Source organism: Battus philenor, unplaced genomic scaffold, assembly GCF_028537555.1.
Source record: "Battus philenor isolate CCGP_79_NKW_IND1 unplaced genomic scaffold, ilBatPhil1.0.hap1 SCAF_23, whole genome shotgun sequence".
NCBI classification, from domain to species: domain Eukaryota; kingdom Metazoa; phylum Arthropoda; class Insecta; order Lepidoptera; family Papilionidae; genus Battus; species Battus philenor.
The window spans coordinates 3,826,850-3,846,416 of record NW_027181686.1 but is presented as its reverse complement, the minus strand read 5'-3'; the positions used below and the strand labels follow the sequence as shown (position 1 = coordinate 3,846,416).

Sequence of the window (19,567 nt, the reverse complement as noted above, 5' to 3'; positions counted from 1 at the left end):
GAACTGTAGTTCGGTCCTTTTGGGTATCCTCGAATAAAAATCCCGAATACATTGATTTTTAATTTAAGCCGAGATCGCTACTAATTTCCATGAGTTACTATATGAAGGTTTCTCTCGAGAGACATGAGAGTTCGACGACCCTGTAATCGAGTAAAATATTTAGATAATGAAGATGCCAACCAACTCCGGATGACCATAACTCGTTATCACCTTCATCGCGCACTTCAACAGCAGGACCTTAACTCGCGGAATCTAGAAATGCTAATTAGGTAGCAGTGGGAGCCCGATCCTAAAAAAACAGCGCGCGTCGAATGGTGGCTTCATAAATTCAAAAATTAGACAGGAGCGTTGCTGAGATCCCTTCCGTTACTTTCCTTATTTCAACGTTTTCCAAAGTGAAAATAGTGCTATTGATCAGATAATAGTAATCGACCAACTCAAGGTTTGGCTCTATCGGACGCCTTTCACGTCGAACCATGCCTTGTAAGTTTAGTAAAAAAAGGTGCCAACAGCATTTTGCCATTTCCAATTTGCCAAAGCCCTTCCATTGTAAAAAAAAACTCATGTTTTAGAATAGCAAAAAAGTGTACTATTGGGTCTGTTAAAAATGTAGATTGGGTTATACACACATAATTCAATAATTATTAAATCCAGTTGCTTAGAGTATTAATAGTAACTGTTAGCTTAGTGATTACTTTAAGGTAATTTGATGTATAAATTATTACTGTTTGAAAATAATACATTAAAACGTTTTTTTACCTCGAGTTTTTTAACATAAATTTATATTACCTTTTACTTTAAGCTTCAGTCATTGTCATTATTTAAGATTTGACACCTGCCCTAAAGCGCGCGGGAAAGATTGTTTTGGACGTTAATGTCCATTATTTCATATTCTACTGAATTTTGTAAATAGCTGTTTTCATGACTGTGAACATTAACTTATTTAATTTCGTAGACTTATATTAAATATGCCAAAGCGATTAAGTTTAAAAAAGGTAGCGATAACGTTTTCGATTTAGTTTTCCTCTACAATTTGCATTATTGAACTCTAAAAGTAAAATCTCTCTTTTCAGAACCCAGTTACAGCAAAGAATCAAAAAGTGATAACAAGTTTTTTTAAAAATTCGGATGCGAATGGATCACAAAAATCTACTTCTCCAGCCAAAACTCATAATGTGGTTCTCACAACATCAGAATTTTATGCTAATAAACGTAAAGCAATTTCACCATTAAATACTTTGTCTATTATTGAAGAATTAAACATATCAGACAGTGAAAAGAGTCCATCTAAACAAATACCTAAGAAATCTAAAACAATAAGTAATGGAATCAATATTAGTGAATGTAGCTTATTTAATAAAGAAAACAATGAGACTAGGACACAAATTAGTTCTGAACATCTACAGGTAGATATTGCACAAACTATTAATAATGCACAAAGCCATGAATATTTATATGACAATTCAGATGTGCTGGATAGAAATAGAACCCTTGTAAATAACAACACAAGCAATAAAAATAGTCTATCGCAAAATGTATGTGATGATAATAAGAAAGAAAAAAATATAACAGAGGTTGAATTGCCAAAACAAGCTTTACAATTCAATAATGTTCCTGAGGAGTTTTGTGAAGGTGCCTGACTTTTTTATTTCACTTTTATCTTTTCGATGAAAAATAAACATGTTTTATTACTTTTGGCCTTATGATTCCAGTGGTGAAGTATACTAATGCTTCATATAAATCGTAATGAAATGCCACATCTATATTTTATTTTAATGTTTGTTGGTGAATTAACTCCACATGCTCCATTCACAAATCACATGAATACTTCTGTATTTAATTTTTAATAGAACACTCATTTCTGTTTGTAATGCATTTAGATTTTTATTGACATTCTCAATTTAATATATATTTAAATCATGTTTATATTTGTATGTTAATTAAAATAAATACTCTAAATTTCTATGTAACAGGTAAAGAATAATAAACAACTTATTATAAGATGGATTGTAACAATGAAACAACTGATTTAAGTTATTATGAGTAAAATAATGATTTAACAATTGTTTGTTACAGTTTCAACTAATGGCAGCCTCAATAGTGAGCATAAGTCAAATAAATTACAAAATTCTCCCACAAAACCTTGTAAAACTTCAAAATCATTGCAAACATGTGGAAATGAAATGATTGATATATTTGAAGATGAATGGGAAATTGATAATTTTCATGAGGTATTTTTTTTAATCTCACCTACATATAATGTCATGTTTACATAATAATGTATACTTCTATTAATTCAGGATATAGAAGATAATTTAGATTTGACTGTGATTCAGCGCTGTGAAATCATGTCTGTGGTACACATAAAAAACATGCAGGAATTAAAATTAAAGAGTGATAACTTAACTGCTACATGTCTTGTTGAAGGAATTTGGTAAGCATCTTTTAATTACTATTACAATTATTTGAAATGAAAATTGTCATAATTTTGTAATTGAAATTACATAAATGATCATAGTGTTAACAATGGAGATCAATGAAAAAACGAAAATCACCAATGAAGCTCAAAGAATAGTTTGATTGAAGAGGCGGTGGGTTCACTGCTTATACAACTAATGTCTGTAAGAATCAAAAGTTTCTTGAGTGGTGAAGAACTGGTGTATTCAGCGTTGATATGTGGGCCCATTAGGTGGATAAATGCAATACTTAAGTTAGTGGAAAGTTGCATGATGCCGATAGCGCCACAATGTTAAAATACCACCCCATTGATTTATGTATTGGAAATCACTATTCATTCGTCACCACCAAGCTATCAGAGGACTGTCTGATGAAGGCTAATGATGAATGCTAATCTTTATTACAAGATTTCTCCTCAACCTAATATGCCATATAAAATAGTGGGTATTAAATTGTTATCAATTATATATTTATTTTGCATATCTTTTTCTCTTCATACAGGCTATGTTTAAGTTTACAAAAAGGTGATGTTGTCAGTATACTAGCTACAAGAAACTCTTTGGGTCAATTTGTAATAAATAACACTGCTGGTCTTATTGTGTTCAGACCAGATTATTTGCTGTCATCCACAAGTGTGGTAGCTGGAGTATTTTGTCAAAGAAAAGCTGTATTACAGGAGCGTTGGCGAGGAATAGACTCTGCTAACATTGCTGTAAGTTTGTGTTACAATTTGTAGCATTATTATACAACTTCTTTAATTTGTTTTGATGTTTAATATTTTGCTAAACATATTATTGTTTAAGTGATAGAATACAAAAATGTTGTTGTTTGTCTCAACAAAGCAATCTAATGTCCAATGATTATACTATTAATGAAACAATCAAATAGTTATTTACTGTTTTAAATAGTTTTTGCTAATATAAGTAAGTATTTAGAAAAAGACTACTTTCAGGTTCAGAATGTTGATTCTTTCACTATCTAAACTCTATAGTTACTCTTTTAATGCCATTTTACAATTTTTTCCACTTATAAATTATCTACTTGTCTGGCATGTTTATAACCTACATAATTTTATATAACAATAGACTTTGTTAATCAATCAAGGCCTTAATATTGTATTAATATTACAAAGCTCAAGTAGCCAGATCATAAAGAAGGCAGAACATATGACTGCTAGGGGCTTAAGGTTCTGTAAGAGACCAGCATGACCAGCAATGGCAGGATAGGATGTCATCCATGAAGTGGTCAGACAACCTTGTTAAGGTTGTCATTGTCGGTCTTATTGGAATCTATTACTTTATTCTTTTAGTATAATGTATATGTATTCAGTAGTTGACATTCTATGGTCAAAATAATAATGACGATGATGACGGTGATTACCTTTAAACTGGTGCACTTTGTTGCTCAAATAATAATTAAGCAATATTATTTCAGATGACTATTGGTATTCTTATACATGAATTAGTACAAAAAGCACTAACTGCGCATATTATGTCAGTTGAGCAGCTGCGCTGTGAAACAAGAAAAATCATCAAAGAGTCTACGCAAATGTTATTTGACGCGGGATTACGTGAAGATGAGGCACAATCAAACATGGAAATGTATATAAAGCCTCTTAGTGAATTTATGCACACTTACATGGCTGATAAAGACATGGTAAGATCTACTTAAAGTAAAAAGTTAAATATCTGGTATGAAGGAATGTTATGATCAAAGAGAAAGCTATTTTTATTTATTTACTTTAAGGAAAGCAAATAGTTACAAATTAATAATTACAAAGAATCAGTATAAAATATTTTTAAAAAATACAAAAGGGTAAGTCACAATGTTGTACACAGGGTGGAATTATTGATTGTTATAATTATAATATTGCAGAGAAAATGTCACAGGGTAGAAATGAGAGTGAATGAGATAGATAACTAAAGTGGTATGTGTGAGTGGGACAACAATCTTTTCTTGCTTGTTAGAAAACAGAGGCTCTGAAAATAATTTCTTTTGTTAATATATCAATTAGTAAACAATCAGTATCTATGATAAAACTTGTATGTATCTTAATATGCAATCTTTGATTATGATTTAAATATTTATTTTTAGCAAAAACAACAGAAGAATTGGTCTGGGCACATAAACAAGGTACTGGACATAGAAGAGAATCTCTGTTGTCCTAAATTAGGATTGAAAGGGAAAATTGATGCTACATTGGAAGTAACAGTTCATGAATTTAATGGTAAGTTTTTAATTTAAAATTATAGCATATCCTAAAAATTTGCAATCTTTATTTTTTATATTATTTATTGTACATTTTAAGTAAATTTTATTAAATTATTTCACTTATGTCACATCTCTGGCAAATACTGGATACCAACATCGTTTATCTTTATTGCTAAACATTTCTTAATAAATATTGGGTGCAGAAATTTTATTTTCTTGTTGTGACAAAAGGTTAGGAGGCATTGTGTTGAGAGTTCTAAGCTTAAATCTCCTTTGTGCTAATTATATTCAAGTCCTTCTTTAAGAACCACAGCTATGTTTCTTACATTATATGTTCCTCAGGTTTGGAACACTACTGGACCTTGCTCGGGCTGATGCTCAGTGGACTATTTAGGCACAACCGCTTTGGATCGAGCTTTTAGAAATAGCTTTCTGATTTGGAGATGTTTGAGATAGAACTAAACCTTACCTTGTTCGGCTACTATATTTTAGGACATCATCACTTGTAAAATGATTAAGCATTACAAAACGTATCATTTGCCAAGTGGTAAACAACAAAGATTGACTGGTTAGGTCATTATCACTGATGCAGAAATTGCCCTTTTTATTAATTATGATAAAAAATAAGAGCGGAATCTATGAGGTAGGCTGTAGAATGTGCATTGTTTGAAATGTTGGATGATGGTGATGATAATGAACAAGGGCAGTGGTAGTCTCAGTCAAATATTTATCATTTTTCAAGTCTATTTATATTAATAGCACTCGTCTTAATTTATTAAGCATATATTTTATAGTACATGTTTACATTGCCATATATTGTAGGCCAAAAATAGGCTAGTAGTTTGCTTTACCTGACCTATCACCTGATTTTCACTTGACATTGCTTTATGGGACACCATGTATATTTTTTGTGTGAAGGTAAACGTCGAGAAATGGTGCCACTGGAGTTAAAGAGCGGAAGGGCCTCAGTGTCAGTTGAACATCGCGGTCAACTTGTATTATATGGTATGATGCTAAGTTTACTGCGAGATGAAAACCCTACGACTTCACTGCAGCGTGGACTGCTTCTGTATTTAAAGTAAGTATCCATTTTACATTTTAGATATTAGGATTTCTATAAATAAACAAATATATAAACAAAAAAATTTTACTTTAAGAGAGAGAATAGAGCTCCGTGAAGTCAGCTGTGGATATCCCGAACGAAGAGACCTAGTCATGTTAAGAAATCAACTTGTACAGTATTTAACTTCACCGGAAGGAAAAAATGGTAAGTATCAAGTTATTGTACTCGAATTAAGTTTTTTATTGACCGTACGACTATTAGCAATACCTTTTTGAAATAGATGTCTTAATATCCAATACACTATTCCTAATTCAAATTGTCAGTCATGTAGACGTTTTGGACTATTAAATGAAAATATTCTGGGACTTATTAATATAAGTTCACCTAGTGGAGGGCCTACTCACGTCCCTTCTACCGGCACGTGGTCGCCACTCGAGAACCCTTCGGCTTGGAGCCGGTCCGTCGGATGTACGAGTCATGTGTCACTAGCCACTTTAGATGAGCAAATTTTTGAGCTACGTCCATGATTTGATAAAAGCTGGATTATAATGAATATTTTTAATTATTTACAGTTGACGATTCCGACGTTGATGACAAGTTTCAAAATCTACCGGAACCCATACACCGCGAATCCGTGTGTTCTAAATGTCCTTATCTCACCATATGCTCATTACATCTCTGGTAAGTAAAAGTATATGATCAAAATTCTTCATCATCATATCAGCTGAAAATCGTCTACTGCTAAGGTGCAGGTACAGGTTGGAAGTGATCTGCTTCTAGCGTCTTCCGATGACTTGGTCGTCTGTCCACTTTGTTGATGGACGTCCTAAACTGGGGTTGCCAGTTCGTGGTCATGATCAAAATGAATTACGTATTTTGTAGCTTAGCAGGTTATTCCTTGTTTAAAGCACAAGTTTCCAAACTTTTATGAATTGCCACCACATTTCTTCTTTTTTCTCAAAAGGTCTCTATGACCTGCTTTTCTGAGTGTTTCCTTTACTGTGAGTCCTGTGAGTGAGCACAGAGTCCGCCCATCGGATCCCATCGCACTCTTGGTCACTTACCCTCCACTTTTCCTACAACCACAACCAGACCTGTCACCAAATTTACAGAACAAATATACCATAGCCTTTTAAAGCACAATCTTGTCCTAATAAAATGTTTAGATAAATTAAGGTTTTTTATAACGCCATCATTTGATTTTGGCCCAGACACTGCTCCTATGAAAAGCTCTAACACAAACTAGAGCGCAGTACTGCCTCTGTGAAAAGCTTCAAGGCTCACTAACGGTACCGCCTCCACGATTGCTCCAGCGCCAACTAGGTAGCGTTACTACTCCCGTCGGAAAGAATATTTAAGCATGACTCGTAATAGAACAAAACAATAATATTCGCCATCCACATGTTTAAGTAGCTTATTAAATGTTAATAGATGTAATAAGGTCTTTATGTAAACTAAAATGCCGGCGATAGTCTTTTCTCATAAATTGATTAATCAATTAGAGAAAATTTGTCTTAATAAACATATTGTTAAAGTTACAAAAACGACAAACATATGATGGAACTGAATGATTAATCAGATATATAGGGTATATGGATATCGTACCCCCTCCACCCCTCCGGCATACTAGTACACATTCACACATACTCATAATACACAGATACTTGTAGCCACTATGATCCTTGCGATTCAGGACCTCGAGCCTGGTGTAAAGATTAACAGTCGTCGTCGTTGCAGCCCATAGACGCCCACTGCAAAGCATAGGCCTCCCCAAAAGATATATATGGCGGGACATCCCATAATTGCCACGCTTAATAGGCGGGTTAACGATATGGTTATATGGTACTCAGAGGACTCTGCTGCCCGTCCTTTGGATACTTGTTTGTAAGCAGTGGCAATCTTGATTTATTTAACATTGTATCCCGGGAATTAAACCCTCTGTCGCTGGTGTGCCACTGCTCATCACAATTACACCATAAAAATAATATATGTTGTTTAAATTCACCAGGCATACAGACGGTCCTAAAGTATCAGATTCTCATCCACTTTCAAAGCTACGTGGAGAGGCTTTGGGGCATCTGTCTCCTAAGCACATAGAGTACTTCCTGCATTGGGTACATCTGTTAAAACTGGAGGAGAAAGTGCATTTGACTTCATCTCCTCTGCATGCCTTGTGGACTGTCAGTGTGGAGAAACGGTATGTTGAAAATGCTATATTTAAATCACTTTTACAGTTCCATTTATTTATTGACAGTTTGCTTGTTGGCATTTCAAATTTGCCAGCCTTAAAGTGACACAAGGAATGTTAGGTATATGACAACATTTTATTAATAGAAACTCAATATTATTAGAAGTGATCCATTATAGATCATTATAAAATATAAAATTATAAGTAATACTATATAACAGATCCTTGTAAACAGAAGCTTTGCGGGAGTTTCTTCCGCCCATTCTCCCAGTGCTAACGTTTTCCGAACTGGTAGTAATGTTAGCTAGGTAATAGCAACCTACCAAGTCGAGGGTTGGCCTTGCATCGAAATACTAAACGGGTATCTAATAGACTCAGGCGTTATTTTGCGGAAGTCCATCCTAAGTAAGAAAGGGACTAATGTATAGCTACTTCCACTATGCAGTAGTGATATATAAGTATGCGTGCAATGAAGTGCATCTCAGTGTTTGACACTGGTCGGTGTGAAATTACTCCTGAGGATGTGAAATAACGGTGGTAGTGGTGTTTCGCATTGTTTACCGTATGCGCATTTATCAGCGATCTGGCGGGCCGTGCACTTCATTGCACGACTACTTCTGCATAGCGGAAGTAGCTATATATTAGCCCCTTTCTTACTTACTAAACGAGTAGTTGTGGTGAGTGACAGCCCAAGCCAAGCCCAGTTAGTCCATGGAGCGGAGCGATCTAAGAGCTTGTCGGCCGATCAATTTGGTGAGTATGTAGTGGCCCGAGTCGAAGCTTCCCAGATAGGACTCGGGCTTTGCTATTGAAAGAGGTTTTAGGCTAATCACTTTAATCACCTTGCTTCGTCGCACCCACGGAATTTGCAAATGCGTCCTGGGCTACAGACCAAATCATGACAAAAAATATTTTTTTAATGACAAATAGCACACAGAAATAATCTTTTTTTAAAAAAGATACCAAATTTAATTTTTAATATCGTTTGTTTAATGTCGATTTCATGTCGTGTTATTCTATTTTTCAGAATAAAACGCGGAACATGTGCTGGAAATCTGAAATTAAACCTAGTGGAACCATCCGGTCATAGATATTTGCATATTTTTGATCGACAAGATTGTTCTAATGGTAAGTTTAAATTCTTAAATTATTTTTAGGATAATTACGTATCTGTTCAAAAGACATATTGTTCCATGCGAAAAGGGACTATTGACGTAAATTAATATTTCAAAAATAGCGGTACAGCGGTTTCGGTAGCACTTTAACATATTTGTAATTGGTAAAATATTGTAATTATAGTATTCTAAATCGAACAAATTATGACTGAGCTTATATTGTAAATAACAGTTTTTAACTACTAGGCTACCGCAGTAAAATCAGTTCAAACCGTTTTTTATGTTACTTTTAAAATTGATATTTATGTGGCATTTCATTTCAATTAGTGAATTAAGAAATTTTACTACATTTATAATATTTACTGATTTTTAATAAAAAAAAAACTTTTATTCTAGAACTACCCAGCTGTAACAAACCCAGTGGTCCACAAGAAGGTGATTTTTCAATAGTCGGTATAGAGAACCGTCCGTGGCTGGCCGCGGGTGTGGTGATGATGGCAAGTGATAAGAACATCAAAATATTACTGGAGAGGTAAATAAAATAATGACTAATGTGTACATTTCTCTTTTAGATATTGTTAGATTTTATTTAAGAAAATGTGTAAGGATTAATATTTTAAAATTTTATTTAAATTACAAAATATTCCATAAAAGATAATTTTGAGCAACATACACGATATTTCGTAACTACCAGAAAATATAATGAATAATGATTCGCATCAAAAAGATTACAATATACCTTATACTTTTTAAGTGCCTTTTTCGCTTGTTCAGTTTCGAAATGATCATTTATAACTAAGACAAGATATAGCTCGGTGAACTGGTTCTAAGTGAGCAAGCACAGATGATAAAATGACTTTGAATTATTATAGATAACCTTTCTCGGTGATTACCACTGTGCTACGCTGTTATTTATTTCTCATCATCCTTACATCAGAAGCCCACTGGAAGCCATAGGTCCTCTCTGGAGATCGTCACGACAACCGGTGTCCACTTATTGGGTTGCCCTACCCTTCACCGTGTCTGCTGGCATGTGGTCGCCACGCGAAAATCTTTGGGCTCCGATAGCCATCGATTGCAATGTGATGTGCCTTGCTTAGTGTTTATTCAGGCGAGAAGATTCGAGGTACCGGTGAACGTGGTTGTTTTTCGGATCTCCTGGTTTCTGCATCGATCTCGAAGCGTAAACTACTAATTTCATGTGCTTTTTGATTTCTAACATTTATTATTCAATCAGAATAATGAGATATTACTATTATAAATACAAACATTTCAGAGATTTAAGCGTTCGTCAGAGCAGCGACACATTGTACCACATAGACGCTTACGAGTCGTACGCCGGCACAGTGCAGAACCTCACCAATTTAGGAATCCTCATAGAAGACAGTGAACGCGCCCATTCGCTGAGAAGGTAATTAAGCGTACATATAACTTAACGATTTAATCCAGAATTGTGTTTTTTTGTTAACTCTTTAAATATGAATTTAATTAAATCTAGAAATGTGAACTCTTCGATGTCATCATCATTTCAGACGAAGGGCGTCCATTGCTGTGCAATAGAATGGTTACTTAATTTCCAATAGGACGTAGGGTTGCAAGCGACCTGTGAACATCGTATTCCGACAACCATAACAAGACCTAATAATACGTATTAAAGTCGTTAAGATAACCAATGGATCTTAGATTAAAAATGCAAGCGTTTTCTTCATCGTTCATGGCCAAGTCTTTTACCACACAGGCCGTTCGATTGTGGAATGCGTTATTGCTAAATATAAGACTTGTTAAGTCACTATGTATCATTAATAAAATAGTTCGAAATATTTATTCCATTAATTATTTTTTTTTTAGTTTCTCTCTTTGTTTATTTTCTTTGAAGCAAGTGCAATCCAGTAAATTTCCTTGAGTAATTAGACCACCCATTGTATTTTTTCTTTCGTCTTCGCTACAATCCATGGATTCCCACTGCAAGGCATAAGCTTACTCCAAAGATATTTATTAGGGGGATATACGACACTGCTGTCCATGCATTGGAAGTTTGTTTGTAAGCAGTTTGTTTGTATACAATTAATGCACAAAATATCAATTATATACTATTGTATACTAAGAATTGAACTTGCAACCTACAATCGCAAGTTTCAATTCTAATCGACTGGCTACAGCTGTTCTACATTTTCTTTCCTGTTATACAACTATGTATATATTTTCTACCGTGTACAATGAAGAGTATTAAATTAACAAGAAGAAGAAAGAAGGTTTTTTCACAATGTGGTTGGACGTTCTATGCTGCGCTTGCCAGTCTGTGGTCTTTCGAACTTTAAAGTTCTGCTATTGTCACTTGAACGTGTTAATCTAATAAGCTTTTTCGGCTACTTTTATTTTTCGATTACATAGAGAAATAACCCTCTCCTAAGAAGCCTGAAATAAGAGGTCGCTTTAGTGACGTAAGTTATCGCTGGTAACACAATTGATTATATAGCTACATCTTAAGGCAATGAGGAATATCGGTATAATATAATAATGGCGTCTTGCTTAAATTTGGTTTTTTTTTAGTTTGCCCTGTCTACCAAAGTCTAATGCAAAGTAGCTTTATTATATGACATCATTACAATAATTTATAATCTTCAGCTTAAAATTAAGTTTATTATGGGTCATAACGCGCCACCTACTGGCAAGAACTAATAAGAAACTCAGCGGACACAATGTAGTGTCATCATCATCACTTCAGCCTCATTATTCACTATAATCACCATGATGATCAGTCTTGTGGTGTATTGGGTCTTGGGGAGCCTACTAACGCCTTGCCTACCGGCAAATGTACAATTTACCATTAGATATACATTATGCTTATTTTAGGACGTAATAACCTTCGTAAATAATATTGTAATTTGATTATGTACTTTGCAGGATAATAATAGACAAGGAACCGCCATCGTTCGTGGAGAAAATGCCAAGGGAACTTCACCGCCTCGGCGCCAAGTTGATGCGTTCGCTTAACATAGAACAACAGAGAGCTGTGTTCAAAGCGCTCGCCGCTAAGGATTATGCGTTGCTCCAAGGCCTGCCGGGCACAGGTATCAGATACTCTTCGTTTTTTTGTCAATCTGAAGCTTCTTGAGGTCGCCCGTCATTACAATTGTAATTGGTCACGTAATATTGTAATTGTTTGTATTTAATATCGTCATGATGACGGATTTTGCGCTGCCCGCGTCCAGCGACTACGCGTCTTTGACGATGTCGCCGATCCAGCTAATGGGGGGCGCACCCTTCGCGTCTACTCCCTTGTGGTCACTATTCAAAAACCTTTTGTCCCCAACGGCCATCTGTTGTACGAACGATGTGCCCGCCCACTGCCACTTCGGTGACTTTAGTTCTTCTGTGGATCTCCACATTTTTGTTTCGACGGCGACAGTACTTGTATATCTATTAGTAAATCAAAGCTTATGTTAAGACAGGATTGATCAATAAAGCTTTATTTATCAAAATTAATATAAATGCTTTGTTGATCAATGTTGTCTTTAATAAAAGAAAAATTATCTTGGATTAGTATCGCTCTGATTTTTATATGACAAATAGAAGATATATATATAAAAAAAAAATTGGGAAATTACCGTCGTAAAACTATCAAGTCAATGTTCCGAAGCTGGGGGTAGTATGTGGAGTAAATTGAAACCAGTAACAATACATAACATTATTTCAATGTCTAGAGCTTTCGAAAGTGTTTATTAAAGCCTTTTTGGAAAGCATAGATATTAGTTACATTGCTTCCAGTTACAAATTGAGGTTATATTTTTTATTCTAAAATATTAATTATGTATCGTAAAAAAAAATTTTTCCTTTCATTTTGAAAATAATTTGAAACTGTAAAATCTTTTTGACAGGTAAAACGCAGACTATAAGCATTCTCATACAAATGCTGGTCTCTTTGAAGCAGCGCGTCCTTGTGACCGCTCACACGCATTCTGCCGTTGACACGCTACTGTGCAGGTTTGTGTTAAGTTCTTTTAGATGAAATAGAAAATATAAGAGAAAAATATTGTATAATAACTTTTAATTTTTGATATCATTATAATATACATGATTGTTGCTTGACAATCTGATGGAATTATTAAAAAAAATTATGTGTAAATATAGACTTCCAGAATCAATACGCGTGATGCGTTTGGGCTCATCTTCCCGCGTCGCGTCCAGTCTGCTGCATCGCTGCGAAGAAAAATTAACGGCCTCCTGTGAAAATCCGGAACAACTTTCGAAGCTTTATGATTCTATGGTAACATATTTAATATTGAATTACCGTGCGACCGGAATTGCTCCATTGCGACTTATGAAAGTGCAACGAGGTGATGGGCAGCAGAGGGGGCAGAGAAGATCATGTACAGAACGATATTTCTCCCATCTCACCGCGCCTACCTAAATGGCGGTACAGCGGGTTTTGTAGTGTACCACGCAATTTTTATTATATCAAGAGAATCAATGCCTATTTGGTAGTTAGTAAAGTAAAAGTTATTTCGTTCAAACAATATGTTATATTATTAAAATACTATTTTACCGTTATTAATGCTAGTACTAAAACTTAATTCCATTTCAATAATTAAAACAATAAAAAAAGCTTTCAAATATTGTCTTACAGCTAATATGATAGTTATACCTGTACAACATTTATAGTGTATAGTTTGATAATGTTTAATTTTATTAATCTTCCTTATAAGATTGTTTCTATGCTTCAAAAGACTCAACTCAAGAGTCAACTTCAAGAACTCATTAATCTGGTTAAATTAACGTAATACGCATCTCATGTTTTTGCGTTTTGTATATGAGGTAACTCAAATAAAAATAGTGCATTTTTGCCTTACTTATATATTTAATATATTATATTTAATAGTAAAACGTACTGGTTGATTATGAATGTTACTTTTTCTTTATTACAGGAAGTTGTGGGTGTGACTTGTCTTGGAGCCGCACATGCAATGATGGCGCGGACGACCTTCGACGTGTGTATCGTAGACGAGGCGACGCAAGTAACTACAATTATATTGTCAACTTATAACTTTATCGGTACTGGTAATCTCGTGGGTGGGCCTCCCACCTAGGTTAACGTCGCGGGGATTACCTGGATACGGGCAATGTTAGATCGGTCAAAGTGGAGGTCTTTGGAGGGCTGTCTTGCAATGGGCGTCTATCAGCTGAGATGATATTGAGGATAAATGACAACAAAAATTACATAGGCCCCCAGATTGACATGTTAAAGTAACAGTAGGTAGACCTTAAGGTTCTGGAGTAGAAACCGTGGAATGACCAGCGCATCGCAGGACGTCTAACCACAATGTAGACAGACAGCCTTGTTAAGATTGTCGTAAGATATGGCTAAGGAGAGGCCGCTTCCAACCAGTAACTTTGGAATTGGAGGATGTCTATTCTATGTTCAGCAGTAGACGCCCTATGCCGGAAGTGGCGATGATGATAAATCATTATAATAGAAGAAAAAGAATAGCGTATAAGCTGCCCGCACTACCTTTGGTGGCTGTAATTTTACTAAAACTTTCTAAATAAAATTATCTCAGAGTCTCCAAATTTTATTAACAAATTTTACGGTCCTAAAAGATTGTAATTGTATCGATACTATTAGATATTATGCCAAAATAATCATGACCGCTGTTTGTTTTTTGACAATAACAGTAATTGACTTGTTAAAATGTGGAACGAATCAGAGCCACCTGTTAATTGATTTTGATAAAAAAAATAAGTCAAAACGGTAATTTTAATAATGTACAACAGAAGTTTATTACATAAATATATATTAAAATTATTTATTTTAATTTTTGATAATGTTTAATAAAAAGTGTGATATTTATTTATAGTGTTAAACCGTAGTATTTTTTTTTAATAATTATCATGATTAACTTTTTAATAAGTCAAAACAATTACTGTTCTTGCCTAAAATCAAATTCACATAATTATTTCTGCATAATACTACCTTTATGCGACCTACTCTAGATAGTAGAATATATGTGTATATTTCAATGCAAACAGGTGTTGCAGTGCACCGTGCTACGTCCTTTGTTTGCCGCGAAGCGCTTTGTTATGGTCGGCGATCCAGAGCAGCTGCCACCCGTCGTCAGGAGAAATGCTGCAAGGTTGTCTTTTCTTCTTACCTCACTAGCATGTCATGTATAATAAATTTCCTTTGTAATACTATCTCTTTGGTCTCATACATGATCAGCATAATAGCAAATGCATTTATAAAGTCATGTAAAATGTTAAATCTAAGATGAACTTACTGTGATATTGTCAAAAGTTACTCTATCGGTTTTTTTTAATTAAGCAAAATTTACCATGTAAGGATTTATCCTTATATGGTAGCGATTATAAATGTATAATTTTTTGAGTTACAACTCGAAAAATATTTTTATAAATGATGTGAATTTATCAGGATTAAGAGGGTAGAAGCAGAAAAAGTATTTTTCATTGTATTTTTTATGTCTAGGATTTTTGATACTACTATGGATTGCCTGGTAGAGTATGCCTAGAGGCTTTAAGTCCATTACAAACGTTAAAATAGTAATTATATAAATAAAAAGTAGTTCTTATGTACTATTTGCCTTGTGTGAATCTATATAACATAAAATTCATTAACAGTTATGTATACAATTATTAATTTTTTTTCTGTCTTTGCTGCACAGGCCCAAGAAAAGGTAAATTACATATTATTTACCTCCATGGTTTATAGCACACATAACCACACAAAACAAACGCAAAATGGTTGCATAATATTTATATTGTTAAAATTCTCCATTTCAGGCAATTAGGAATGGAAGAAAGCTTATTCCATAGATTAATGAGTGAGGAAGCAACATCAACACTTAGACTACAGTACCGTATGAACCAAGCATTGGTAGACTTGGCTAACAAAATTGCATACAATGATCGGTTAAAATGCGCAAATCAGGCGATAGCTGAAGCCACTTTAAATATCGATGTACAAGTAAGCAATAAATTATTATTATTTTGTGATGGCCGCCTAAATATCTGAACAAAAGACGAATTCTATGAACGAGCTAGTCGGGGCTGACGGCGCGAGATCAAGAAGTTGCGATAATTAAGGCTTCGCTTTATTGCGTCCTTCACTGCAGCTGGTAGGCGGTAAGATAAAATAAAGTACGTAATTTAGTGCGAGTGTAGATAAATAATGACGAGCCTCTATTGTAATAGAGCTCGTCTTTATTATTTATTGTGTAAAATTCGCTCACTGCAAGGCATAGACGTCCCTCAAATATCGCCATATGATCAGTCTAGTACTGCCCGCGTCCTTAACTATGTCGTCGTTCTACCCAGTGGGGGCCTATTCACGCCGTGTACATCTGCACGTGGTCACCACTTTACCTTTCGGCCCCTGCAGCCATCCGTTGCACGAGCTATATGTCCCAGCTACTGCCATTTTATACAAGCAATTCTTCGAGCTACGTCGGTGACCTTGGTTCTACAAATATTCTCATTTATACGAAACTCCAAGTATAGCAATGTTCATTGATCTTTGGACGCAGTCAGACATACACTATAAAATCCAATATCTCATAACCGGTGACAATAATGTGAGAATCTAATCATTAGTTGCGACATCATTAAGTTTATGATAAATAACTTAGTATTAACGATCCATGCGTTAACCTGAAGCAACGTCGAAAGACTGCGCTATGATAGTCTTATTTAAAACTTCTAGGTTAGTTGATTGATAGACTTTTTAATAAATATGCCTATAGATCCTTGAGTCCGTCAATGCACAAGTTTTTAAAAGAGTAGATAAATAAATAAAAATGTTTGCATTTTTAGTATCAATGTTGCCATGAGGCATAATCTCCATTAAATATATTGTGTCATTCCATTTAGATAATTATGTTTAATATTACAGAAAATATCACACTTACACTCCAACACGCCTTGGTTATTCGCCGCTTGTAGCCCAGAGCATGCGGCCATTTTTATTAATCTGGAGACCAATACGCTAAAAGAAGAAAACAAGAAAACAATTAGTAATTGGGAGGAGGCTTGTCTAGTTTTAGCTATTATTGAGGCAATGATAGAGGTAAGAATGTTATTAGACTGAGATCCGCTGTACCGCACCTTAAGAAAGCGCGGCGTGGTGGTGGCCGGAAAAAAGCATAAGTGCTGTCGCCATGAACGTTGAACTGATGGAACAGAACTGTGAAACTAATATTTATTTTTTAAATGGCCTTTGCTTAAAATTTTAGAAAAGTCAAACATTGATTTACCGAAGATTTAAATATGTATTCATACATGCATATTTATGTACTGCCAGGTTCGTTGATTCAATCGAGAGAAACTCATTTAACTAGAATTTAACAAATATTTTCAGTTATAAATAGTCTATTTGATATGTGAAAATCATCATGACATTGATCCCAAGCATCTATATCTCCTAGATATTACAATAGTAGGCTTTATTAACCAATATTGCCTTAACATAGGCTTTGAATTTTTTTGTGGATAAATATAGTTCCTTCAGGGGTTTTATTAAACGAAACCGTAGCGGTCGTTACTTCTCTCCCACCTCCCCTGTCTCGCCGTGCGGATACGAAAGGCGCGGCACAGCGGTTTTGGTAGCACTTATCGTCGACATGCAGCGACTTCTCGCGATTATAACTATGTCATCAGTCTACTTAGTAAGGGGCTTACTCACGCCGCGTCTAACGGACCGTAGTGTCCACTAACCACATCGTTGCACTATGTGCCACTGTCACTTCAGACGAGCAATTCTTCGAGCTACGTCCATGGCCGATGAGGATATAAGCTGTTAAATATTTTTGTATGTCAAATAAAATATCATATTAAAAAGCCTTGTGTTTTTACAGGGCAACGTTTGTGCTACAGATATAGGAGTAATCGCACCATATAGAGACCAAGTGTCACTGCTTCGTCGCACACTTGCATATGTAAACGTAGAGGCCAGTACGGTTGATCAATTTCAAGGCAAGGACAAATCCGTTATCATTTACTCTTGCACCAAGAAGGACGAGGGTCAGAAGGATAAAAAAGTAAAGGTAACTTACTTATCTTATTTCTATTTTATTTAATTTGGATTGAACAATAAACTTAACAATATATGCAAAGATGGTACAACAGGCGGACTGATCTTTAGGGGTTATCGCTACCAGACAATCTTTGGTTGGTCATGATAGACAATAGAGGAAACTTACTATATATTTTAAAATATTATACACTTAGTACATATAAATACACATACACACACGTAAAATACATGAATTAATTAACTACCAGAGGGAAAACTTATTAAAAAAAGAATCTCACCATTGGGGCTATTTTTACTAAGTAGTACATAGATATGACATTAAATATAAAATAATTCGATTATTATTTGGCATTCAACATTAAATATTTCAGTCAAAATTACCCAATTGTATATTTCAAATTATATATTTGTTTAATATTATACCGAGATCACAATAGCAACTTCTACACCACTTGATTTCCAGAATATTGGTAATATCTAAGAAGGATATTTTATAAGACTTCCAAGGTATTTTTGGGATATTAGATTTTAATATTTTGTAAATCTGAAAATATACATTGCTTTTATCTATGATATCACTGTAATGATAGTATAAAATCTTGGCTATTATTAATGTAATATTCAATAGGTTTGAGCAGTTGTATTACAGTGTCAGAGGACTGAGACTTGCGACTACTTGAATAAACCAATAACTCAATTTATCTATAACAGATTTTTTAATTGAATATTTTTATACACTTCCTTGAAGAAGATTGGATGCTGAAGTAGACACTTTCACATTAGGAGCTATTTAGATTTCTAAAGTAGTAAGCCGGATGTTTCTTCTAACGTGCGACCACTTTTCTGTTCTTGAATTTTTGTATTTAAAGTTTTATGTTAAATTTTAAATGTTTTGTCACCTATGAATTAACACAATAGAACTATTATGTGTATTGCTGATGTATCTAAATAATTAAATATGTAGTCTATTCAAGGTTGATTTTAAGTAAACAATGAAGAGGACATTTTTTTTATATTGATAGCGCCATTTTGACCAATGACACAAACTAATGTGACTCTACATCTGTTCCTTTAACCCACATGTGCTAAATTTCAAAACAACGCATCCTGCAAATTCTTTTAGTAAATAAATATTGTAATGTTTACTTACTGGTGTAATAGTGAAATTAATATAAATAATAACATATTTTTAGGAAGAAGAAATCTTAAATGATCAACGTCGTTTGGCAGTCAGCGTCACTCGCGCCAAACACAAGTTGATTGTCGTTGGAAATGCGACGGCTTTGCACCGCTATGAAACTCTTCGTAGTTTGATTGTCGCCTGCCACCAAATTACAATCACAGAAGACATTATAAATCATCTTCTTATTAAATATAAAAGCTTACAGCATAATTAGTTTTGTAATGTCATATTTATAATCATGAAAGACTGCAATCTGTTTTTATTTTATGTTTAGTATTAGTTAATAATTATGTATGCCGGTATCGCT

General features: G+C 34.4%; 1 protein-coding gene across 1 annotated transcript; it reads left to right on the top strand.

Moving 5' to 3' along the window:
• Positions 1-858: 858 nt before the first annotated feature.
• Positions 859-19,567, top strand: Dna2 (DNA replication helicase/nuclease 2). Its single transcript, XM_068767402.1, has 23 exons — positions 859-995; positions 1,074-1,632; positions 2,077-2,231; positions 2,301-2,434; positions 2,959-3,169; positions 3,892-4,113; positions 4,552-4,684; positions 5,587-5,746; positions 5,826-5,935; positions 6,304-6,412; positions 7,740-7,928; positions 8,947-9,047; positions 9,431-9,566; positions 10,311-10,445; positions 11,939-12,105; positions 12,913-13,018; positions 13,166-13,301; positions 13,960-14,049; positions 15,062-15,165; positions 15,830-16,013; positions 16,938-17,111; positions 17,899-18,087; positions 19,271-19,567. Exons 1-23 carry the CDS (start codon positions 969-971, stop codon positions 19,472-19,474), a joined length of 3,735 nt encoding a protein of 1,244 aa, XP_068623503.1. The 5' UTR covers positions 859-968; the 3' UTR covers positions 19,475-19,567.